General features: G+C 50.9%; 1 protein-coding gene across 1 annotated transcript in view; it reads right to left on the minus strand.

Moving 5' to 3' along the window:
* The window catches only part of MICAL3 (microtubule associated monooxygenase, calponin and LIM domain containing 3), a 198,991-nt gene that overhangs the window by 53,482 nt on the left and 118,869 nt on the right, over window positions 1-26,640 (minus strand). The window contains 3 exon segments of the mRNA XM_037847514.1: window positions 11,863-11,950; window positions 12,862-12,950; window positions 18,374-18,560. Coding sequence (XP_037703442.1) covers window positions 11,863-11,950; window positions 12,862-12,950; window positions 18,374-18,560 — 364 coding nt within the window.

Below are 26,640 nucleotides of genomic sequence, written 5' to 3' on the forward strand. Positions count from 1 at the left end.
AATTTACTATAATTTAAAAAAACTAGTCGAAACCTCTTCTGGTCTCAGTTTCCTCAATTCAAATAGAAACTTTAAGACCCCTATGTTTCCTCAAGGAGCTTGATGCTGTGAAGGACCCCAAGAAGAAATGGGAAACACTGTCCCGTCAAGGGACAAATCTACCGAGAAAAGACCTGGTTCCCTCAGCAACCCAGAAGGAGAAGGCCCTAAAAAGAGCCTATCGCCAACGATCACACGTCCTAAGAGAGTTATTCCACTTCCCAGTGGAGAGTGGTTCCATTTCTGGGAGCAATTTACTTATTGGAAGGTCAGGCCCAATAACCCAAGGCACAGGGGAGAGGTGGAAGGGCAGGGCCCGGGCCCGTGTGCGAGTAAGTCCAAGGGGCCTTTTCCCACGCTGCTGGGTTTAGACTTCAATCCCTCCAATCCTCTAGAGCAGTGCCCCGTGGCTCCCCCAGGCCACAAGGGGCCCCAAAGCAGCTCAGAGTGGCCTGTGTGCCCAGAAGCACAGCCTCAAGCCCAGAGCAGGCTCAGCCTCAGAACAGTCTTCCTTCTAGCCCCAGCCCAAGGTTCACATCCCCTCAATATCATGGGATGCCCTCCGAGGGCCATGACAGTGATGTTGGCCCACAGGGACAAACCCACACCCCAAGCAAAAGAGGTGCACGGATGCCAAGCCCTTTCAAAGACACGTAATTTCACATACAGTCCTCTGTTAGCTAGCTGAGAGAAGATGTGATTTTGGAAAGGAACTAAAATCGCCTCCAGCAAGGCCCACAGCTACTGCCTGACACTCATGTCTGCCTATCGCAGTCACTTTGCTGTCTCCATCTGTTAGAGGGTCACCGAGACTGACCCCAAAAGGAACCATGAGTGCCTAGGGACAGAGAGGCGCTAAGAGAGAGGACAACCACCAAGATCAAAGACTGGAATGACAAAAACCTTCTGATGGAAGAGGGTGCAACACAGCTGGCTGCTAAGTTCTCAGCTCACCCATAAAACCCCCATCCCAATGCTGGTGCCGATTCTACAAGAGGAAAGCAGGACCCTTCTCCTGCAAGCAGGCCACGGGGTAACACTGAGCCTCTTGGGCATTTGGGGCTAGGGGCTAAACCAGCACTGATCCAGACAGCTGCTGGGACTGCATATAAACTCAAGCTCTGCCTAAGATGAACCTGACTCTCAGGTTAGGTGCTGAAAATTCAGCTTAGTGTAAACCTTCCCTATGCTTATTTATGCTTTTGTTACCATAGTGAAGGTCCCTGAGGGTGTCATGGAATTAGCAGGTGACTTCACATCCCATCCATGCAGGCTGAGGAAAAAGCAATGCCAAATTTAGCCAAGCATTTGCAGAGATTTAACAATGCTTCAAAAGAGCAGGCATGTAATGCAGGTCAACTGCCCCCAGCCCACTCTACTCTCATCTGGAAGAGCCAAACCCTTCACTCTTCTTCCTGTTTCCCTAAATTTCTGCTGTTATATCCCAATGGGCCAAACCTGTCCTAACCCCACAGGAAGGACACTCGAGAGGTCATCAACCAATCAGAAACCATCCTGATTAACCCTCTTGCCCCAGATATTCCAGCATTTCTGGAATCCTTGCCCATGATCATCATGTTTGATATTCCTATATGCTTTTAAATAAATTAGTTTCAGCTTATTAGTGCTTTATAACCACCTTAAGAGGTAGACAAGCATAGGTAGCATTTTTTTTTCCCATTTTATAGATGGGGAAACTGAGGCTCGAAGAGTTTACAAGCAAAGAAGGATAAAAGGCCATCGAACCGGAACTCAAATGAACATCTTCTGTTGTCAGAATCTGTTTGTTCCATCTAGACAGAGCTCAATTCTGCAAGGCTGTGGTCACCACAGGAGGAGCACAGTCCGGGGGTGCAAAGACAATCTATTGGGGGTACAGGATAAAACAGTACCACTTCTCTTTTTAATTTTTTAGCTCTGTCTTCTAGGACATTTTGCCCCAGAGCACACACATTAGTATAGTGGTACCTACTGCAAATAAGCACACACATTGGGAAGTATGTGTTTACCATTTAATAGGGGTGGGCAGCCAAGTTTGGAGACCACTGCTGTATAAGATTTCAACACAGTTCGTATGACTTATTATTCTCATTCACTCTCTTTCTTGATCCCTGAACTGGGAACGAAACCATTGAGATTTATTACATGCCAGTGCCTCATCTTTACTTCTTTATAGTCTAGATTGGAGTTTCTCAACTAGTGGTTTTTCCCCCTGCTCTGGGATATTAGGCAATGTCTGGAGACCTTGTTGGCTGTTGCAATTTGGAAAGCAGGGTCTACTGGCCCCTAGTGGGTAGTACTAAACATCCTACAATGCATGACAGCCCCCACCACAAAGAATTATCACATGTCAGCGGTGCCAAGCTTGAGAAACCCAGGCCTCGAGGACATATCAAACTATTTCTAAACTCTTCCCAAACAGGCCAACCACTCCACCAAAAAATCTGACTATGGCTTGAATAAGCACAGAGCAGTGAGCACATGAATCTTCATCTTTGTTGTTGAGGTGACAGACATCTGGACCAATGGAAGTGTAAAATACAAGCAGGACACACACGGAACTGACCAGTGTGTGCTTGGCTTGCCCACAGACAGGGAGGCCAGGGAAGATGCTCGGATGCCAATGGACTGACTCTACTAAAGCTACATGCCACTCACTGAGCAGAGTACCCTAAGTATCGTGCGAGATCTCTGGACTTCCCGCCATTTGATGGCACAATTCCACTCATGAGAAGTGATTCTGCTCATCAGCTGTGGTGCCACTCACGGGCAATCTCATACCCCTTCCATGTTGTGTCTTGTGTGTGAGCCCTACAGTCAGGCCAAAGCAGGGAGACCAAAAGATGAATTTAACTGTTCTCCTCTCACTTACTTCCTCCTAGCTGGATGCTAGAAACCTGCTGACATCATCGGAGGTCCTATCACTAAACCCAGGACGAAAACTAAACTTGAAGATGAGATGTGGAGTAACACGTCTTCCTTCTCTCTGTGTTCTCAATGCTTCTTTTTTCCTTCTTCTAGAAACATCCTATCTGTGGACTCCCAGGGCTCCCTGTCACAGCAAGCCTTTGCAAAGGTGAGGGCAAGGCTTGGCCTGCCATGCTCGGGAGACTTCCTGACGTCATCTTTGGGCCCAAACCCAATTTCATCTAACAGGGCAGAACCAAAACCACTCATCTGGAATGATTCTTACATTTAGCCCAAAGATATAAGAGCCAGTCACTTTCAGTGCAAACTGAGTCCCAAACAACCCAAACTTGAATAGAGAAGAATTTCCACATTTCTCCCCTGCGGCATGTGATTTGCTCGTACCGTCAGTACAAAAAAATGTATAAAATTAAATCTCTCTATCACTAAAGTCCACACAGGGCCAGGGCAGGTCATTTTTTACGAGGACTGTGAAGGACAGTTGTACAGATAGTAAGAGAAGGAGAATGTCCGCTCGGCCATCACTGGGGCCAATTTTTTTTTTTTAGTATAATGGAAAAGAGGCTAAGCCTACAGATCTACATGCCAGAGGCAGTTACACTGGGGCCCAGAACACAACAAACATACACCCTGAACACATTTCCGGGCTCCTACCCATCACAGGCAGGGTTAGTTTCCATTTGGAGGGGCTGTTTCAGGCTTACTCTTCATAAAATAACTTGAGGCTTGATATTGTACTTACGATAACCAAAAAGAAGGTTGAGATGAAGGAACTGAAGAAGGGAGCCCATTTCAGATTATTGTGCATCAATTCAGATGGTTACTATTCTCTGCCTCAGCTTCTTTCAATGGCTCCCCGTTCACATTTCAGTGATGAAATCCCTTGCCCTTTAACCTACCATCTTTCCTACATTCCCAGCCCTGGTATCACTGCCAAAGAAACCAGGGGATCTGTACTTCCCAGGAATAATCAAATGCATGCTCACTGACTTACACATGACATTCATTCATGTTTACAAACCAGCTTATTCACAGGGCTAAACCCATCGCTGGCTTCCCTCTCGCCAACTGCTGATAAGTTGAGGTTCAGCCGTCATGGCTGCAAAGCACAGTGGGTTAGGTTCCAAACCTAACACTGCACTTATTAGTTACATGGCCTTGATCAAGTTTACTGAACCTTGTTGTGCCCATTTCCCCACCTGTAAAATGGAGATAATAAGGGGACCTCCCTCACCAGGCTCCTGTGCAGATTCAATGAGTCATATGTGTGTGGAAAGCACAAAGGCGGGGCCTGGGACAGAGTGAGGGCTACGTGTTAGTTATTATTAAACTGTCCTTGTTGCTGCTACTGCTGCTGCAATTACTACATGTCTCCCTGCATTGCTTTCTATGAATTAGTATGAAAACTCAGAGAACTAATATTAACCAGTATTAATCATCATATTGGGGGGAAACTTGAGTTTGCACACCTCCAATTTTACTCCCTATTTTTACTCAAGGAAAAGAGCTGGCAGAGAAGAAGCTGCTCTCTTGGTTGCAAACACAGAAGGAATGCGCCCCTCAACAAAGTATTTTCTGCAGAGCAGAGGATGGTTGCTGGCCCTTGGCAAAATCACCAGGCCAGTCAAGACCTGGGCTCTTGCCTCCTGCAGCCCATGGATTCCCCTCCCTGCAAGGGCCCAAAGCCGCCAGCTTCTCTGAGATTCCAAAGCCTCCGGGGGGTGTCTGCATAGCCCCAGAGCCACCCACTCCTACCTTGTGCTCCAAGTCACTGTTCTACCAATGCCAATTCCGGGAGAAGAGGTGAACACAGCAGAGAGGAAGGCAGCCGGTCAGTTTAGAGTGATTTACATCAGACAAAACTGGGAGGAAACAGATATTTTTAAAAGAACTGATGGACTCAAATAAGTCTGTAATTGGTAAAATGGGGGGAGAGAAATTTTACAGCTGGCTCCTCTCCAACCTGGTTCTTCTGGACCCTTTGTTCCAGGAAACGGGGAAACGAGAAGAACAACGCTGTTAGAATCCTGTTATAATTGACAGATGCCATTCCTTGGATGACAGGCTGGGTTCAGTCTAAGAAACTCCCTATGCTTTTGCGTCTTAGGGCAAACTTTTCCCAAAGGTCCCAGTTAGAATCTACCTGATCAACTTTTTAATTTTCATGTTTGAACTCTGAGCAGCAGCCAAATGCCAAGCGGCTTTCCTTCTCTAGAATTCACTTCCACCAGGTCCCCAGCTTTATTAACCTTGAAACAAGCAGGAGACAACCCGCCATGACCCCACAAAAGCCCATGGCAAGGCAAAACTGGGGTGATGGCATTCCTTTCTGTTGAAGGGTGTTCCAAAATTTCTCCTTTTGTAACAAGACCAGGGGACCTCTCTCTGTGAAGGGGCAACTACAGCTGTGCACCGTCTCGCTGATGGGGAAAAGGCCAACTTCAGGGGCAGGCTCCAGTTAGGTTGGGTGATGGCAGTGACAACATTTTGCTCACTGTCTTTCTGGGAGATGCATTAAAATGCCTCAGAAAATGTTCATAAATGGCTTGTGCAAAGCTATGTGACAGGTGACCCACAGGAAGCAAAAGAGAAGAGGTGTTCACGTGGCTGGTGAAACCTGGAAGTAATTGAAGGAGAGTCAGTGGCATTATGCCTGGGGCTCCGCCTCTTTGCCCAGGCGTACAGAAGTGCTGCAGCACAAAAGCCAACTCTCCAGAGCAAAAGTGGCGAAGAGACGAGGAGCAAATTGTAAAGAGGCGTCAGTGGCCAACACATAACCTGCGACAGAAAATTCTGGGGGTAATGAACGAGGAAGCCAGCAGCTCCATGAACTATCCTGGGCGGGAAATGGCAGCCCGAGTTCCCTCCCCGCTCCTATCCTTATGACTAATCTACTACTTGCTGGCACTTGCCGGATCCTTGGCTACATCTGCGGGGCAAGGTAAGGACTGGTTCTGGAGTCTCAGGGAGGGTTTAGAGCTCGTGGAAGGGGCTGGAATTCAGTGGATTCTTGCTGAAATCTCTGCCTGGCTGATCCATTGACTAGCCCCCCACGTGGGGGCTTTTCTTCTGTCTGTACCTCTGGGGAACTTGTGGGACCTGGGCCCTGCGTGGCATTGTCCTGCCCCATCTTTCAATGTGAAAACAGACAGTGACCCATTTTTACTGCCTGCGTCTTCCATGTCTACGCCTCTCCTAGGGAGAGTCTTAATTAGGGAAACTGCCAGGGAATTTATAGAACAAAAAAGAGAGAGAGAATGGGTTTCAAGAAGTTTCAGAAGGAAAATAAGGGAATTCTCCAATGTGTCCAAGACCATGCCCGCTGTTGCCACCCTCCCATCACAGGTTTCAGTACATCTTTCTACACAGTTGTGGCTTTGCTCTCCTTTATTTAATATACATACCTATCTCCATTCTTATCAATGATTCTTTGTCTATTTAATAATTACCATTCATTGCACAACCCCCTCACTCCCCAATCCCAGTTCTTTCTCTTCCAACCTTTTGCAGGCCTCAGAACCCTGACTTGGGGGGACAGCAATGAGTAGGCTAAGGGAGGCCAACCACACATTCTCTAGCAATGCTCAGATGATTAAAATGCAGCAGAGGACAGCATGAGTCAGGAGCTCCTCCAGTCCCCAGAGAGCTGCTTGGGCGCTGAGTGGAGGCCAGGAGTGCCTTTCACAACGGCACGCCTGGGTCCCTAGAGCCCAGCAGGGAGAGCCCCGGCAGGGATGTAACAAGCCTGGCACCCAGGGTAGAGTGCAACCCCCACTGGGTGACCCCTTGGGGCGCAGTCCAGCCCCCCCGAGGCCAGCATGCCAACACAGCAGAAGAGGCCGCCCCTGCTGAAGTCAGCAGCAGCGCGTGTGAGAAGGGGACAGACTGCAGCCTCATACAGGCTCGAGAAAAGCCTGGTGGAATTGGATATTCTAGCTCAGCATCCAGGTCACAGCAAAGACAACCTGGGAGAGATGCCAGCTAGCGAGGAGAGAGCAAGGACCGTCGAAGTCCAGGTCTCAGGGCGCAGGCTCCTGGAGAGCCTCAGGGCAGAGGCCTAGAGTCAGAAAGAGGAGGAAGGCCCTGCTGCATGCCTGTGGCCACCCTGGCTCCGGGTGGGGTGCCCTCCGGCTCTCTGGCCTGTAGATAGATCCCTGTACCGCCTGGCTAGCGTGGGACGCACGGGCCCCAGAAATGTCTTTCCTGATTTTTCCCTCTACCGCTGGCTGCTGCAAAGCCAAACTTCTTCCAAAAGGCCAACCCCTAAAACAGGAGCCTTCCCGTTAATGGAAATCTGTAGTTTAGATAGAAATAACCCACTCCCCATGTTTATAGACCCCTGTGCTTTCTCCCTGACCTCACCCGCAGAAGTGAACAAGTTGTGAGGCACAACAGCTTTCACACCCACTTGGGGGACCTGCCTCAGCTTCCCTCTTTCCCACCCACCAGTCAGGAAAAGGGAAGGGAAAGAAAAACTCAGAAACCTGAAGATTGTTTGGAATTTATTCTCTTAAATAAGAATGGTAACATTTGTCAGGAAAAAAAAAAAATTAAAAGCACAATACCTTGGTTTCACAGTAACGAGAAAACAGTTACACAATTAAATAAAAAAAACTCACAAAGAAACACACCAAAAACTCACAACAGCACAGGATAAAAACAAGGGCAAAAAGAAAGCGGCATGGACAGGGGGGTGTGTCCTGGGCCCAGCTCCCCTCCCTTGCTCCGGCTTCTTGGGCCACGGTCATGGGGATGTACCTTGCTACCGTCCCCTCCCGCCCCACCCCTGCCTCTCCCCCACGCTGAGGGGCTCGGGAGAATAAGTGAACCCCTTAAACCACCAGTCAGACCTTTTGGAGGGTCTAGAACGTTCCACTGTCCGACAGAAAACACCAAAGACACACTGAAGGCTGAAAGGCAGCAGGGAGGCGGAATGGTGACCGGGGGGGCCACTTGACAGTCCGAACGCAAAACACAGGGCGGGTGGGGGTGGCCCTCCCAACCCAGGTGTGGTAGGTGGCACCCCACAGCAACAGAGCCCCTGTTTTGCTAGCTTGCTCTCTGCTTTCAGAGGCTGGGGTGTGAACTGGCCCCCAAAGTCTTCCCCACCACGTGTGTTGTGTTCTTGGCTACAGTGTTCCCTCAAAACCCTGACCGGATCCTATGCCAGGCCAGGGACATCTGCACTCCTTGGAAATAATAGCAGGGACGACTGTGAGGCGGATACACGGCTCCCTGGTGGAAAAGCCTCCTTGGATCCCAGCCCCAAGGAACAAGAAACTTTAGACATGGCTTCTTTATTATTGCTATTATTTAGCCCCCCAATATATAAATAACTATTTACCTATATGAATGAAATTATCTATCTATCTAAATATTCACACATCGCCATCAACTATGACTCTTAGGTTGGGGAGTTGAGCAGGACTGCAGAGGTCTTTTTGTTCTACTAAGAGGTTTTCCAGAAATTTCTATAAGGGAAAAGGGCTTGCACAGCAGTGAGGTTTCCTAATGTCCCTCTGTCTGGCAGAAACCCTTGTGCCGTGTGGCTGGTCTTCAGGCTGGTGTAGGAAATGCCTGCATCCCATAATGGCCCATTCAGTGTCCAAACTATGGAACCCAGTGGTGACCGTGCAAGGGGGTCCTGGGGACAGACAGCAGGCCTCTGCCACACAGTGCTCTACAGCATTTTAAATGAAGATCATCTTTCCCATAAGGTGACGCCCAATGGGTTCCTGCCATCCCATCTCTGTCACCCGCATTACCTACGCTCCGAGACGTGAACTCTGCAGGAGCAAAGCTGTTCTCTTTCCTTGCTATGACACCTCCTGGCTATTATGGCTCATTTTTGGTTATCCACTCTATGGGATGAAAAGGGGGGATCCTCTTGACAGAAGGATCCAAAAAACCATGCAACTGAGGGTCTGATGTCCCCACGGGGGAAAGTTCCCATTTGGATTTTCCTAGAGTCAGGGCAGGTACCACAAGGCCTGGGTGACGGAATCTGGGCCAGGCCCACCAATCTGCAGCAGGAAGTAGAAGCAGCGTGGAGACAAAGCATTTACAGATTTTGAGAACAGAAAAAAGGGTTTTCTATATTAAAAACACATTATAAATAAAAATATTGTAAACAACATGCCCCAGACACTATAGGTGACAGCAGTTACAGATCGGAAAGACAACACTTGAAAGCAGGCCTGGAGCCATTCTTTACCTTGTGGGTTGTCTTTGTTTTTTTGGCAACAGCAGTCATTTTGGCACAAGGGGGAAAGAACCTGAGGGAGAGGAGGGAAAAGCCACAAAAGGAAGAGCAAGTGCAGGGCCCACGGGAAGCTTGGCAAGTCAGGGCGCTGACCCCAGGCCCAGCCTTTCCAACTCTGCCTCCTGGGGCTGGATCAGGGAGGGTGGGTCTGTTTACAGACGGGAGGAAAAGTGGCTTCACCCACAGCCTTTTCTGTCTGGAGGACAGGAGAGGAGAATGTGCCGTGGGCCAGGGGGCAGGGCCGCTCTCGGGGACCCCCATCCTGGAGGCCCGACCCACCTGAGCATTTTGGAAGCTTTCCACAAGGAAACACTAGTTAACCCAACAAAGCTTTAGCTTTAGTCTGCGATTTAAAGAAGGAAATCCCTACCAAAGAAGAAAAAGAAATCCATGTCATGCCAACTGTAAAATGCCACCCAAAATTCTGTTGCTTTTCTACGGAGGTTAGCCAAAGTGAGCCCCATCACAGGGAAAGTGCCAGTGCTTCGGAGCACGTTCAGGAGGTGGAACTGCAGTTTCCAAAGGCCCAGGTCCCCAGGGGCCAACACCAAGTAAGCCCCACCGTCCCTATGCCCTCTGGCCTTCCGGGTGCCTAGAGGGTCCTAGCCCGGGGTCCCTGCCTGCCTCCATTTGCCCTGGGGGTCAAGCGTGGTCCCTGTGGGGCCTCCCGGGGCCAGTCTTGCAGACAAAGGCTCTAACAGATCAGTCCTTTCAGGATCAGAACAAGAACCACAGGGACTGGTTCTCCTTAACCACACTGCCAACTCTCGCCCTCTCTCCCTGCTTTGTGGAGCATTCTTCTCCCTCGCCGTGGAATCCCTGAACTCTTCAGGACACCTGAGAGCCTGACATCCATTACGCCCTCAACCAGACAGTAAGAACGGCAGGATGAGCCACGTGGGGAAGTGGGCAAACTCGGCTTGCCCAGGGACGACCTGAACTTTGTTCTGTCTAGTCTTTTTTTTAAAAGACTGTTCTGCACTTCATACCCAGAAGGGAAGTTTCATTTCTTTGAGTCGTTTTATCCATAGGATCCTGAGTAGCCAGCTCCCTTGGAACGGGGCCTGGACTAATACGTGGTACCCTCACCCAAGCACGTGCCCGGTCAAGAGCACCAAGCACAGTCTCTGTCTAGACCCACCGGGCACTATCCTCTAGCAGTGCTGCTCCCCAGTGCTCTGACAGTGTCAGCTACAAAGGGGACAGTCAGCACTTCGGGAGAAAGACCATAAAGGGCATCAAGGCCGCAGAAGGCCTACAAGTCACCAGTGGCTTACACATGGAGCTACAACGTGGGCACACGCAGCAGCGGCAGCCGAGCTCGCCTGGCCCGGCTGAGGTTTGCTGCGTCCCAGCCTCCAAATCCCTCCCCTCAGGGGGTCCCACCCAGCCTAGGGCCACGTCCTTCTCCCAGGACAAGCACCACCAGGCTTGCCTGAGTTCTGAGAGAGGGGGAAGCAGCAGCCCTTGGAATTTATCATCGGAATAATAATGGACAGTTCTTCCCTTTTCTCAGCCTGGAAACTCCACTTGACTCCTCCACGGTGTCTGACTTGGACTGAGACCCTTTCATGTTTATATTCAGCTGACCCATGCATGTGTGACCAGCTGCTTGACATCTACTTGCTTAGAACAGGAAGGAAGTCTATGTCAAGGAGAAACCTGGCATTTCTGACTCCTGCTCTCACCCACAGAGCTGTCTGGGCTCTACTGGGAGCACGGGGACCACGCAGCAGCTGTGTGGAGCCGAGGACATGTTTCACGGGCTGGTTTCATGTGGAGCAGAGAGAGGCAATCTTAAGGGAAAAAAAAAAAAAGCCCAACACAATTCTTCACCACCAGCCTTGGGCCCATCCTAGTCCTGCTCCACAGTGACCAGATCGCATGTGGTTTTAGAGGTAGGGACAGTGCCGCTCACGTCCTGGCACAAAGACGTGGTTAATGAAAGTGTCACCATTTGGGGCTGAATCCCCATTAGCAGTTCAAATACCCCAGTGTGGTCAGGGCAGGGCAGATCCCTTAGTGGTTACGGGGCAAATAAAACAGCAGTGACAGCTTATCCAGACACCTAAATTAGGGAATGGGACGCAGAAAGTTCAAGTTCAGGTGGACACAAATCCAGACCACGGGGCTCTACGTATCAAATTCCACGCTCTGTCAAAGGAGTCCCACACAGGGAGCTCCACGAAGGCCCTGGGACTCCACATCCTCCCTGGGCCCGTGACGAAAACATCCTGCTTGGAATTCCCGTTTACCTGGATGGGGTGGGGACGGGCCCCCCGAGGTGCCAGAGGGAGGGGGCAGGTCCCAGAGCTACCGTGACAATACCTTGAGGCTTCGAGGAAGCACACCCAGAGCGTGGGGGACGCCGCTTACCAGCTGGTGCCCTCACTGGCTCACAGTCTGCCAGTGGAACTCCCCTCTGATCTGTACCAGCACCTCCGACAGGCCATAGAGAAAGGGGACTCCGAACGCAAGCAGCTGGCACATGAAAAAGGAGTCCAGGGGGTTTTGGGCCACGTGGTGCCCGATGGAGGAGATGTTGCTTTGGAGGTGCTGGCTCATCCCCTTGGCCTTGTCGCAGAGGCCAACAGAGTGACGCACCACCCAGCCAAACAAGGAAGTGAGGCTACCTGGGGTCCTCTCGGCCGAGCTGGCAGCTGCGCTGGCCCGTCCACTTGCGTCCACAGCGGGGCCATCCTGCAGGGCTCCTCTGGCCTCCTAGGAAAGTCCAAGGGGAAGAGGAGGGTGACTCTGGAGTGCTCGTATCACAGGAGGCAAGGAGATCTGCCTGGCTGGTGCATCTCTACCATCTCACCATCAATCCAGAGCTGTCTTCCTCGCCTAGGAAGTCTGTCTCTAAAAAGCTGGACATATTTACTGTGACAGTCACCAGAACTCAGGTCTACACTCAGCCAAGTACCCCTGTCCTGCACGTCCCTCTGTGGCATTTGCTGGCCTGTGTGCTGACAGGTGATTCTGCATTGTGAAGGGAACACGTGGTTCACTCTGACAAAGGTAGCAGGCGGGGCCAACTGCTCTCAAAAAAATGTGGGGAAAGAGGGAGAAAGAAGGTCTTGTGGTATGAACTGCTACCGCCCCTGAGATAAGTAACTTACAGAGTAAAAGGAGTTAAAGGAATTGGCAGGCAGAACAGAGCAGTATTTACAGCCGAACTCCTTTTCAGTGTAGAGAGCTGGAGTAGCCCTTGCTCCCATCTCCCTCAGCCGTCTGGGAGCAGGGCTAACAAGAAAACAGCGGGGCTCCCCTTCCAGCTGCCTTTTCCTCCCTCCGCTGCCCTTCCTGATGACAGCTCTAATCATGGGAAAAACGAATAGAAAATTGTCCTCAGCAGCAACCTTCTCTCAGAAAGATGCTTATTATGGAGGACCAAAATCTTCCGGACAGCATGAGTAGAAGGGAGTGGCCACGTAGTTTCCCACATCCGACACAGGTGGCGGGAGGAACACACCCCAGTGAAGCCAACACTAGATCATGCCTGAAACGTCGGCTCCCTCCCCGAAGTCCACAGCCCTGGCGACCGCGTTCTGGGCCTCCCCACTCTCAGCCCTGCTGGGGCCCCCGGCCTAGAGCCCGCTGCTCCCCTCCCAGTCAGGCACCCTCACAGTTACCTTTGCAGACAGGGGGGCCACAGCCGGTCTCTTCCTCTGGGTGTAGCCGGAGAGTCGGTAGCAGTAGTGAGGTTTACAGTAGAATTTACCTGCAGGCGGCAAGAGGCAGGGAGGGTGGCTGAGCAGGGCCTGGCTCCCCGGTCCGAGCTGGACGCGACCAGTGCCCAGGGCGAGGACGCGAGGCAAACAGAGCGGCAGTGTGTGAGGAACAAAGATGAGTCACATGAAAAGCTGGGAGTCGCATTTCTGGGGAAAGCAAGAATGAATACGGGTGCGGGTGGAGGCGTGAAGGCTGTGGGGTGGGGGGTGGGGGGCAGTGCTGACCGTTAACCCTGACGGGACCCCCTGGCCTGCTCCCCTCTCTGGCAACCATGTGGCTCCCTAATTCTCCACCCTGCAGTGGGTCAGGATTAGCATTTGAATAAAACCCTCAAACCCGCAATGTACTGAGTGGACTAGAACGGGAAGAAACAGAAGAAAAAGTGAGTGCATGATAGTGTAATTAAGAGTTAAACATTGCTTCCTGAAACTTTCAGTTGTGCCCAAGTGTGTTCACTGGGTCCCAACGTAACATGTATTTCTGACTGGGGTGGGGTCAAAAAAGCCTTAAAAACACAGGGCTTGGCTTTCTCCACGACACTGGGAGAGGGATTCACTCACCAAGGTTGTTTTTTCTGACTACTCTCACTTAAAGAACCAAGGCTTCTGAAAATTAAATGACACAGGGACTATTATAGAAGCTGTTGAAACAGGAGTAATCCTGTTTCATCCTTCTCGTTTGCAGAGTGCTCCACTGACAAATTAGCTTTCCTGTTCTCAAGGTTAAAATAAGACCTAAGACAGAAAGAAAATATAGATAGAAGGGCATCCTTTCTTTTTCCCTTTTTCCTGGTGATCTGGTTATATCTTTCTATTCCCTCCAGGTAACTGACTTCCTTTTTTTCTTTTACCTGTCCCCTCCCAAATAAACCCATTTATGGAATTTTCCTATTTCAAATCATATTCATATATACAATCTGTTTTCCCAAATCTAATTTTCCACCAGCTATTGGCACTTCACTAGGACTCCAAGACAATACATCTGGTGCCAGGAACACTCGACAGCCAAAGGGCCATCAATCGTGTTCCTCGTAATGTTTGTTATACTTTAATGTTCCTCTACGAGGGGAGTTGAGTCACGGCTTATTTTTTCAGCTTGGCTGTAATCTCCCTTTAGAATCTGTAATCAGCCACCTCACTCTTGTGAGTTCTGGCCACCAACAAATAGGACGATATATTAGTTCTGGGATCACATCTTACTTTTTGGTCTCTTCTGTGTCTCATTATTTTAAGAAATAACTCCCCACACCCCCAAAGATTGTGATGGGGTACCCACCACACGTCCCGATATGGCCCGCTGCGGAAGGGGACCCAGGACCCAGCCCCCACCCCGGGAAACCGTGCCCCAGGTACTGGTCTGCGACCACAGGCAGGAGAACTAGTCATGCGGGGACACGGCTAAGGAGGCTGAAGGAGAGCCGGCAGCCCTTCTCCTCTGGGACCGCTACCTGGAAGGAAATCATAACTCTACTGCTTAAGCTTTCATCTGAATTGGGTTTCTATTATTTGTCACCAAGAATATCGTTTATTATAGTACTGGAAAACTATATTTACATTACTTCTGCTTATATTTTTTCCCTCCATTACTTGGCTTCTGTCTACCAAAGTACATGTAATTCTAGATTTTGAAATATAACTCAACAGACCAGGGAATCCTCACTGAACCCAGCTATGGGATCCTAAATTAATAAAGGAAAAAGACTTAGGTTTCAGAAACAAGCCCCAAAAGCCCAACCAAAAGTTCCAAGAAAATTCCAGAAACTTGTTTTCTCTAGGGAGTACAACACGAGACAACGGACACGAGCACGGAAGTCTGATCTCAATGTAAACACTGTTTCAACCACTGAGCAGCCACGTCAACTATTTAGCCTCTTGGAACACATTTCCTCACACAGGGAATGAAGATAATACCCAACGTGTAGATTGAGATAATTAAATGAGAGATCACATGTGAAATTGGTAAGTGATCAATTAATGTATCTCCCCATAGTCCTTCCCAAATACAACTTGATTGCACTTTAATAATAAAAAGAGTTAATGATTACCTACCATTTACCATGTGCTAGGCATTATTATAACTGTCTTACATCTATTGACTCATTTAATCCTCAACAGAAGCCAATGAGGTGGGTGTCATTTGCCAGTTGAGGCACAGAAAGGCTAAGCAACCTGTCCAGTGTCCCACGCTTAGTCATCTCAGAGGCAGGCTTTGAACCCAGGAAGCCACTACAGTACACTGCCCAAATCAGTAAATCCAGCCAAGCTGGCATTACCAACCACAAACTACGGGTGATTCAGTCAAGTCACTGATTCCAGATGGTCTAAATAGTTAAGAAAGCTTGATAATTAAATACAAGAGTGACTGGAAGAGGGAAATGAAGATCACAGGCAGCTTCAGGATCAGCCTAAGGTAAACTCAGCCAACTACGCATTCGCCAATTTACAGAATGTCATTCTATGCCAGGTACTGTTCCAACTACTGACAATCCTCCAGTCAAGAAGACAGAGAAGGTCTCTGCTCTGGTGGAGTAGACAATATAAAATAAGTGAGCATCAGATAATGGAAAGTCCTGGGCAGAGAACTGAACAGGGGATGGGACAGGGCCTGGGTGGCCTGGGAATGCTTCCCTGAGCGGGGACACCTGCATGGACCCTGTGACGACGAGGGGCACAGCGCTAAGGGGGGACCGGACGGCCTACCCATGTTTACAGAATGGGAAAAGAGACCTAGGGGATGGACGAGACCAGAGAGGTTGGAGAGGGAGGCCGGGGCACACGTGCGAAGCTGTCAGCCGGGGAAAACACCATCAGTAATCTATTTGGACTGAGATGGGCAGTAAGGATAGAAAGCAGGAGATGGTAAAATGTGATTTTCATCTTTATATGATCACTTGGTTGCTTTGTGGCAATGGGGACAGTGGTGGCAGTAGGGAACCACAGCCTAGGCCAAAGCTAAGCTGCTCAGTGGCTGCTGAGGGTGGGGGGATGGAGAGTGGTAGATGGTTCGGGCTTGTCATCCTTGAGAACTGCCCTTCACAGACCACCTCACCAGAGAGCACGTTACTCTCCTCAAGACATGACACACCGTCTAATTTAGAGTTCTTGTCTTAAGACCTGGCAGCAGTTGATAATGAGCTAGTGTTTGGCAAGAGACAGAGGAGCTTGGCTCTTGGGCAGACTGCATCCTTTAAAAGGAAGCTGAAGGGAAGAATAAACAGGGGCAAGGATGACACATGGAGAGCCCTCTGATGTGTGATTCCGGGAGCTGTCCAGGGGACCCAGTCATTAATCCCAGAGTCTCTGACCTGGAAGGGATCAGAGGTCACTGAGCCTTAAACCACCCACTTACCAGCTCTCTGAACTCAGGCTCCTGATTTGTAACATGACAGTAGTGAAAAACAGCTACCTATGCACGCCAGTTAAAGGGCCCAGCACAGTGCCCAAGCTACTCCCTCTGTCCTGAGCTGCAACGTCCCAGAACTTTACTGTTCTTACCTGAGTCTCTTCAGCTGATTTCCTCATTATCCAGTAACTTTGAAGAATGGGGCTAAAACTTCAGTGCCCCTAAAACTCCCTTCTCTTGAGTCCACCTGTTCTCTGACAGAGGAGGAGGAGCTCTGTGAGGGGCTGAGCTAATGGAAGTTTTGTCTGGGTTAAACGTGGGGAGCCGGTTCAGACCCCTGCCGTCCTCTCTGCTGCAGTGCCACGGATAACGCAGTCGGGCAGCCCTCAGCCAGTTCCCCCACATCAGGACCGTTTCCAGCTGAGCGCCTGTTGTCCTCTTGTCTGGAAGACCTTCTCTTCCATTTCATACTTGTCTCTCAAATCTAGCTCAAGGCCCATTAAGTCATTCCCAAAATCTACTCAACTTCATGGTTTCCTTCTTCCTCTGAATGTCTATGAACTGATAATCTGTACTAGAACTCAGCTCTCAATCACATCCTCCCTGACACTGTCTGCTACTGCTCCCTGCGTGCTTGTTCCATCAGAATGTGAGCTCTCTGGGGCATTTTAAGCTTCATCAGCACCTTCAAGAGCATGTAGCAGAGGATGAGCCTACCATCAAGCAGCAAAAACACTTGTTGATCAATGGGCCGAATCCTCAGGGATTTTCTTTCCAGGACAACCCCAGGGTAAATCTAAGCATTTAAGGACAGTTAGAAGATGGCGTGGGCTCCAACTGCAAGCCCCACCCTTGGAGGCCAAGGGCTAAGTTATCCAAAGAGCAGGTGAGTAGAAATGGTGTAGTAGAAAATGTGATAACTGAACCATTTATTGGCCTTTCTAGGCCACTATCTTGATTCTTCCTGACTGGGGTATGCTTTCTACTGACACAAACAGGAAGACCAGGGACCCTGATGGCACTGCTCACTCTTTGTGAGTGCTCTGGGCTCCTTTCTTGCTACTTCCGACAGAGCAGCCCCATGTCCTCACTATCAGGAAAGCCAGGATGATGGAGTGACAAAGCTCTAATCACCTGGTGTCCCTTCCCTGTGTGACAGCACCCCTCAATCTCCTCACAGTCAAGAAGTCACCTGCAAATGTAATGTACTTAACGGACTCCCTGGGCTGGGATGCCTCTGGGGACTCACTTCCCTCTCCTGCTAATCCAGGCCTCTTCACTACATTTCAGTCGACACGACTGCTCTCCTATAAGTTTCTTCAGTATCCTATAGGAATGGGTATAGAAGTCAGCAATGCCTTTGGCCACTTTTTTCAATTAACTTTAAAGGTTAAAGGGTCTTCAGATGCCTGGCATACCAGCCTGCCTCTGCCTCCATCACTCTCTCAGGCCTTGGGGTCTGTTTGCAGATTCTCCACTTGCTACCCTAACCTGGTCTCCCCACTGTAAAAGCACCAAGTGTCACAAAAGACTAGGTCCTGAACACCATGATAAAGGAGACAAGGCCCTGTGTGATGATCTGTTAATTCACCAGACACAGGGTGGAAAGATCCTGATGCCAGAGAGAGGTGGTAATGCTGCATACAGTTCAGGCATCTTCAAGAGGCAAGAGGCTGCAGATCCAGGGCCCTGGGATCTAGTTTCAGTTTGCTGGCATTGACCTTAGGCAAGAATTGTAGCTTCTAAGGACCTGGGATTCCCTTTCTAGAAAGGAAAGGCAAAAAAGACTTTCCTTGTGGTATTCAAGATCCCACCATGATGGAGAATGCCAGTGAGCATCTGTGAAGCCAGGGACAGGATCTGGGCAAATGCAGGCCATCCTCATCATCACCCCTGGGAAACCCTCCCAGCCCACAGGTGACTCTGGGAAACATTTAGGAGAGAGAGGTTTAGAGAAAAACAAGGAATGGAGGGAGATGGATGGGAAGGGCTGAGAGAGGCAGAGTGGAGAAATGCAGAACCCTGGCCTCGGTTTCCCCTCCTGGCCTTGGTTTCCTTGCCCGTCCTCACCACTGTCGATGTCATAGGCGTAGGCTGAGAGGCGCAGGGTGGTGGCGCAGTACTCGCACTTGAAGCAGCTCCGGTGGAAGAACTTGCCCTCGGCACTCAGCCTCTCCATCACATAGACCCGCTTCTGGCAGAAGTAGCACGTGTCACTGCCCCCCAGGTTCTGCGGGAACTCCTTCTTGACTGAGCCCTGCAGGAGGTGGCGGGGAAGGGGAGGGCGGAAGAGAGGGGGGCAGGAGGCATGTCAGGGCCAGGCTCTCAGGCTCACCCCCTCTCTGTAAGTGAACCTGACCCTCACTAGGTGAACGTAGCCTGAGACAACCTAGGAGCCCCAGGTGGCTACAGGACACCTTGCTATTGCCACTACAAAGAGCAACAGGACTTGGCCGTAACCGGGCCGTGCTGGATGCTGAATCAATGCCAACTCACAATCAAGGGGAAAGCTAAGTCAGTTTTTTTCTGAGGAAGGATCTGACTTTACAGAATTTCAGGGTAACGTAAAAATACATATAAAATACATATATTCAGTGTTCAAGAGGCTCTACATGGCTATGGATCCCATTGGCTCTAGAGTGCTCGCTATTAGAGATACCATGTGTGATTTTCTATACGATAATTTAAGCAACTTCCGCAATCCTAGAAATTCAGTTATTAAAATTCAGACAACTTCAAAAATAATTACCACATAGCATGTATTGGTTAATTATACTACTGAGTAACTGAGACCAAACCAGGTTTGTTTACCAAAGCTGTGTTGTATCTAGCTAGTCAGCAATCTTATTTATCTCTTACCAGTTCCTTCTTGTCTAGAAGGGTTTTGGGCTGCTCTTTCCTTTGAAGCTGATTGGCTATTTGCTCAGCCAATGAGCTCACTCCGCCCGTGTACATCTTTATATACTTCTACCAGTTGGAGATTATAAAATGACCAGAATGAAGGGAGATGAGAAGGGAAAAATAAATAAGTTAAGAAGACAGGAAAATAAAATCTTTGAACCGCATAAAATGAACACACAGTGCAGCAGCAAACCATGCCAACACAGTGCCCACAAGCAGGGGAGCTGGTGGCGGGAAAACACAGTGACGGGTCCAGACGGAGGTGCCAGCGCAGGGTGGGCATCCGCTTTGGGAGACTGACCTTCAGGAAGGGAGAGCACAGCCTTCCACGCCTTTGGGGATATGTGGTCCCAGGGGGCAGGGAGATGGAAGACAGGATGGGTGTAAATACAGAAAAGGCAAGAAGGGCCTAGAGCTTGGGGAGTCAAGTTACACAGAGATGGCCGGAGGGTCAACTCCCCTCCCCACACAATGCCAAGTGACATCAAGCTTATGAGAGAGGCCTGGGAAGTGGTTCCCTCATCTAGAGAAAAAGCAAACCCACTATCACAAAGGCGGACTCTCCTCTTGGGAAACAGGTGCCAACAGCTCCAACGTTACAAGTGATAATCTGTTCCCTCCTTCTGTACACTTGATCCCTAATCCTCTGCCACATGCATCAAACATCCCCAAGCTTTATCTGGACGACCCATTTGCAGCCTGCGCTCCCTGTTAGTATTTAATGGGGACTGGAGCCCAGACTGGGTCGGCATCCTACACGCTCAAGCAGTCACGAGGAATCAGAGTGTGTTTCCAGTTCAGGAGAACAGAAGAGAGGGACCATTTTATAATTTGAAGCAATAACAGGAGACAAGTATCGTGTTTTAACTGAGTCTTCCTGCTCCCCCCTGGGCAGCCCAGCCTGGAGCCGGGCCCCCAGGAGTGGGGTCACAGCCTACAGCCAGTCCTTTGGGGGTGACACGCCCAAGCCATCCTTCCATGTGGACATGGCCCTGGCACCTCGGGGTGTGACACTCCTCTCACCAACGTGGCGGAACGGAGCTTCCTGCCAGGTTTGAAGGCCCCCGTCTCTAATTCTGACTTAGAAACACACCACGAGCAGTTGTCTTGGGGTGTCAACAGCCCTCTGCGGAGACAGTCTGTGTGGGCAAACACATCAAGTCACGTGTACGGGGATCACTGGCCTGGGCGAGAGCAGGCCCCGGGCCCGGCAGGCATGTTCAGGACAAGACTCCAGGGGACAACTCAGGGTAAAGGCAGGAGCCAAAGGAAGCACAGAAGCAGCACAAATAAGACAAGAATTCTCCACGGGTCAGCTGGAACTGGGAAATCCATTCTGTTTTTGGACTTACAATAAGGACCTTCTCCAGGATGGGTGCATTTGCCCATTAGCTTCCTAGCTATACCCCAGAGTGGCTGAGAAAAACAAGTGGCCCTTACATCGAAACCTTCTGTAGATCAGGGATGTCCAAGAAGCTTAGGCCTGGAAGACGCAAACACCAGGCAGAGCTGCACAGACAGTTTAAACAGCTGACACGGAGGGAGCAGAAAATCACAGTTGGGTCACTCTGCAGTGGCAAGCGAGTGAAAGCGTGGACTAGATATCAAATATCCAACAAGGACAATGAGCAAATCCTGGGCCTTCACTGCTCAGCCAGGACCCAACTCTCCCATCCAGAAACCGTCACCCGCAGCAATTTCGGCCCTGGCCTGCCGTGTGCAAAGGCATCTGTCTCATTCGGTTCTCAGCCGTGTGGCAACACTGAAAAGCATGCCCCCGAGAGAGGTGGAGACGCAAGGTCTATTTGTTTCTGGCAGGAAAAGCAGATGGCTTCTTTCTCCCCACTCTTAAAAAGTAGTCACGATGTAGCAATTGCTGGACTCGCTACTGCACACCACACACATGCAAATGCTCCCACACCCCATGTGCAGTCTGGTGTTAGGAACAGGAAGCAGACAGAGGGCACGGAGGCCCCCCAACCCCTCTGTAAACTCGGTAGCTCAGACAGTTCCATCGTAGGAAATAGCGGGGTTGATTCCTTAAATGAGTACAAGGCACTCAAGATACTGCATACTCATAACCCACTTAAGAGATTAAATGATGTTAAGGCCCATATTTTGTAAAACATTAGTAGAAAGACACTTGGGGTAAAAAAAAATAAAAAAAAGCCATTTTTTACAACAGAGTAAAAAAACTAAAGCATTAGCTGACATGGTTAAAATATAATGAAAAGTGGGTTTACTTCCACAGAATCTGACACATGTTAAACGCAATTCAAGGGAAGCTAGCCACCTCCACAACGCAGATGTATGCTTACGGAGCTCACACACCAGAAACACACACACATACGTGTGCGGCCACAGGTGAGAGCTCCACAACCTCCCTCGGGCCAGCGGCTTTGTGAGAGTGGGGTGAGCAGAGGCTCGGCCCAGCCCAGGCTGGGATACCTGTCGGAGGGAGTCGGAGGAGGGAGAGGCGGGGCGGTTGGAGGAGCGGAGACTACGAGAAAGCTCCCACTGGTCGACAAAAAATCGACGAGAAGGTTCAGGCTCTGGCTATAAAATACAAGATAGAGAAAAGAAACGTCAAATCAAATGTCACACACTGAGCTGCACCTAAAGAACTGATGCTAGCCCTTTACCTAAATAACATTTATAGACAAGAAATACACTTAGTTCCCAGAAACATGAATGGTCTGAGCTGCACTTCTCTTGGGCAGAGAGATTCGACCACCACCTTGGCACCCCATCAGCCTTACACACAGCAGGCAGCTGAGACAGCAAACCTCAGTTGAAGCTCGCTCCTTCCACACAAAGGCCAGGGACGTGGCATCTCCCCCTTTGCTTGCTTGTGCTCACAGAAGCACTGCCTGCTGAGGAGCTGGCCAAGTCCCAAACAACAAGCAGCAGAAAAGACTAGAAGCCCCGAGCCCTCTGCAGGCTGCAGGCGGCACGCAGCAGGTGTGGCAAGAGCAGGCCAGAGTCTAGAGCAGGGATGAGCCGGGGTGAGCCGCACAGCCAGCAGCTCTCCAGTCCCCTCAGAGGAGAAAGTGGCTGAACGCTCCGCCAAGCGGTCACTGCCTAGTATCCTACTGAGCACAGGGAGAACTGTGTCCCAAGGGAGTGACGGAGGAGCTGGCATGGTGACGAGGGCTCACTGCTCTCCAGCTCCAAGCAGGTCCCTCTCACCCCCCACCTCATCCCATGGGCAGGTCACAGGGTGATGACAGGGGGGCAGTGGGTACCTGGGCCCAGCAATAGAGGCCCCAGGGAGGGATGCGAGACATCTCTGAAGGGCAGCACAGCACCACCCGCCAAAAGGAGGGCACAAGAGCAAAGACTGGGCCTTCTCCTGGGGCAGCAGAGCAGACAAGAGCAGGCAAAGCCGGGGGGCGGGGGCAGGGGGATTGGGCAGAGAGTGGGTGAGAGCATACCAGGATGATGGAGTAACGGAGGGAGGGCCGAGGAGACAACTCATAAACATAAAGCTCCCAGATGCAACCCTGCCCCGAGGAAACTGGAAACCAGCCCAGAGGGAAAGAGAAAAATCCCTGCCAACTGTATGGCCTTCTGAGCTGGACCCCACCTGTTCCCCTCTGCGCTGCAGCCCCACCAAATTTCTCCTTTTCTACCACAGGCTTCCTCTGTCGTTCTTTGCAGCTCTGCTTCATTAAATACCATCACTGCCTCGCTAGCCGTGCATTCCCCCACACGGAAGCCCTGCCGGCCCACTGAGAACGCCTGGGGCCTGCTCGGAGGGGAGAGCCGCCTGGGAAGCGGGGAGGGAGAGGCTGGGAGCAGGCAGCCACAGGAGCAGCGAGGCGGGCAGAGCCGGGAGGACATGCCCTCTATCCCCACCGCGCTCTCCGCCTTAGCCCTGCAGGTGCCGCATGTACTCCTGGAGGCACCACCAGCCGGCTGCTCAGGCGTGGGAGGGCAGGAAAGCAGGCGAGCACGGCGGCGTGGCTTCCTCATGGAAGCGGGAAGTAACCTGATTTACTGCTTGGCCAGCTGCAGCGGCATTTCTCAGAGAGCCAAGGCAAAAGGGGAGGGGAGAATGGAGGGAAAAGAGCTGTGCGGGGCATGTAACAAGTGAAGTGTGTTCTCCACTCTATCTGCGGCTGTACCCACCTAGGTGGCTCCTTTTGGGACAGCAACCAACTCCCCTAAAACCAGCAGGCTTCTTTAATCGGGCATCTTGCTGTTAATCAAGTTATCTGACGGCCAGGTGCCACTGGTAACCCCCTCCTTGGTGTTTCAGAGAAGACTAGCTGAAACTTTTAACCATGTACTCCCATCTCATCATCACCTTCCTGCCCCTCCATCCTTTTCCCACTTGGAAAATCCCCACGCTAGGGAGAGCTTTGGCTCTCTGAGTATTTCCACCTTGATTTGAGATCCATGACTGTCTAAAAAGCAAAGCCAAGCAAATGTCCCCTGTTCCCCTAAAACCCACCCCTGGTGGCCAAACGCTAGTCCTCCATTGACACACATTTTGGGGGTAGGAGTCGTGTGACCCTGGGATGGGACGGTCCTTCAGGACCTGGGCAGCACCACACGCACTCAGGACGAGCATCTGGACGTGGAAGCTGAGCCTCTGCTGTGAGAGCTCTTTGCAGGGACCGACACTGTCAGCGAGGAGCATTCAGGCCCTTGGCCGGGTGACGAGAGCGTGCACAAGCCCCCTCCTCCCCCTGTCCCCCGGCGTGCCCCTCTGCCTGGCCCTCAGTGTCCCAGGCCATGGTTCATGCTCTGTTATCTTTTACCCTCTCATGGTGGGGACTCTGCTTGCCGCGGCTGTCAGCATCAAGATCCCTGTATGTCTGTGGACAACAAAGTAGAAACCTCAGCGCCACCCAAAGGCTCTGTGTGGACCCCTATGTGGCACTGGGAAACTCAGTGCTGGGAATTCCGAGTGCATGTCCACACACCTTCCTGGGCCCCTCCCCACCCCAGGTAAACACAAGCACAGCTAGAGAATCCCATAATCAGGGACAGCTTTTTGTGCAGCCATTCTGCCCACCTCGAATAAGAAGCACGGTTAGTACAAAAGTGGAACAAACCTATTTCTTTCACACAGTGGCCTAAGATCAGAGGTGTTATGTGGAAGGTTAGACAGGTGAAGCTTTCCACAGCAAGACATTACAATGGAAAGGTGGGGAGCAGGAAATTGGCTAGAATAAATGACCATTCCAACAGTCCAGAGGAAACTTCTGGGTGGGCAGTGGTCCCTGAATGGAAACATGGAACCAGAATATAATTTAAGGGAGAAGGGGAGAAAAACTGGGGGCCCAAGCAGGGTGTGGATGGGAGTCTGGGACTCCGTGAGGGCACCGCCCGCTCTGTGGTCAGGGCAGCAGGGGGGCAAGGCTGCTGTTCTTTGGATACTGGCGATTCACCTCGCAGCCATGGAAACAGATCCACGGCTCCTGAGATGGCAAATCGCATTCAGTGCCCAGAGCGCAGGCCCCAGCCACACCACCTGGATTTGATTCCTGCCTATGTGGCTTACTGGGCGATCCTGGGCAGATGACCTGGCTTCTCTACCCTGTGCCTCAGTCTCCTGCAAACAGGCTCATCTTTTACCTTCCTCACGGAATTCTCGTGAGAATTAATGGAGCTACTGCCCAGAAAGACCTTGGGAGTGCTGCCTGGGATGCAGCACATGCTCCTAAGCCTTAGCTTCTGCAGAGACAAGGCCTTGGGCACTCACCAAGCCACTCAGGGCCCAGTTCCTGGACCTGGGCACACAGGCTGAGTCTTTAAAAATCAAACCCCTTACTAGGGGTCACCTTTTAAATAGGTCACGGTAGCTGAGAAAATGTCTTTCCAAAGATTTAGGATTTTATTTTTCAGAGATATACCATAAATACCAATAAACTACCCCAGAAATGTGTGTTATACAAATGTGCCTGCCACAGATGTATGCTTTCTGCCCTCCTCAACCCTGCATGTGGTTTACTACCACTGCGATGTAGGCTGGAACGACCTGCCTGGAGTGCCTGTGGGGTGGAGGGGCGAGTGCATGTCAGAAGAAAGCTGAGCAGGAGACTGGGCCCCAGAATCGGAAGGAACCAAACTCCCGCAGGCAAGACCTAAAAAAACCTTCCAAACGCCCAGCTTAACCTCATCTCCAAAAAACACGACTACTCTAAATGGGGTGATGTCAAAATGAACTGGTCTCCAGAGATTTTGGCCTCGGAAATTTGAGAAACAGAGTGGGTGACTGCAGGGTGACAACCCCACAACGGGGGACAAGTTAACCACCGGGCTTGGGTGTATCGTGTGCTGCCCCGAGATCTGGTCAGGGGCTGCTCGTCAGAGGCAGCGAAGGTTACTTCCGCCATGAACAGTTCTCACAAACGGTCTTTTTTTTACTGGTCATCACTGAAAAGGAAATCTTGGTCTCTACTCTAGCCACCTACGCAGGCAGACAGGGGGACAGAGACAGGGCGACAGAGCGTGCAGAAGAGTCACCTGCTGGCTGCATGCCCACCGGGGGGACGGGCTGGGGGGAGGAGAGAGTGTGATCACTTTTTTGGGGCAGGTCCGAGAACGCTCCTTTCCCCGTCGCTTTTGCACCAAGAGACACAAACAGAGAGAACACTGGTGAAACAGTGGGCATAAGAGACTGGTTCCAGAAGGCCTGGGAGGCCCTGTGGTGCCCTCCCGGCCCCTCCTCCCGGCCAACTGCAGGCCCAGGCTGCACCTGCATCCTGGAAGGCAGGTCCCAGAAGCCACCTGTGCCACTGGAACTCGCAGGGCAGCACTTTCTAAGGGCCAGGGATCGAGGGTACATTCTTCTTTGCTGGTTTGCTCAGGGAATTTGGTCAGGGGACAGAAGAAATGGGCTTGCTTATGAGAAGAGAGAAAGGGCACACACATCTGTTGGGGACAATTAAGGTAGCATATATAATATTCACCTTCAGCGATACTGGTAACATGCAACATGGCTCCAGGGCTGATGCAAGAACAGCCTGAGCTATAATTAGCCTTCTTCAAGGAAGTAACAGTAGTTCCCGCCTAAGCAGTAGCTAGTTCGCGCCTAAACAGTAGCCGCCCATTGGCCATCCACCCCAGCAACAGCAGCCACCAATCCCAGACCGCCACTTGTTGTTACTAGCCACTCCCTCCACCCTTAGAGTATATATACCCTGCCTCTTCAATAAAATTTTGCAGCTTGATCAGAAACCTGTCTTGCTGTCATTCCTCATGTCTCTTGTCCCATACCATTCTTCCCTCGCAGGAGTCAGAGCCTCCGTTGATCGTCCCGCGGGCCGGGCACATCGACCATGACCACTGGGGGACAGGGATGCTCTCGGAGACTTCACTACAGGGATCCCCAACAGAGCACAGGGGTCCTTGCCATCGGAGCCCATCAACGCCAAGCCCCTGCCACTGGTTCCCGCTTCTCACCCCCTCACTCACCCAAAGGG

The sequence above is a fragment of the Choloepus didactylus genome, chromosome 8 (assembly GCF_015220235.1).
Source record: "Choloepus didactylus isolate mChoDid1 chromosome 8, mChoDid1.pri, whole genome shotgun sequence".
In the NCBI taxonomy this organism is placed as follows: Eukaryota; Metazoa; Chordata; class Mammalia; order Pilosa; family Megalonychidae; genus Choloepus; species Choloepus didactylus.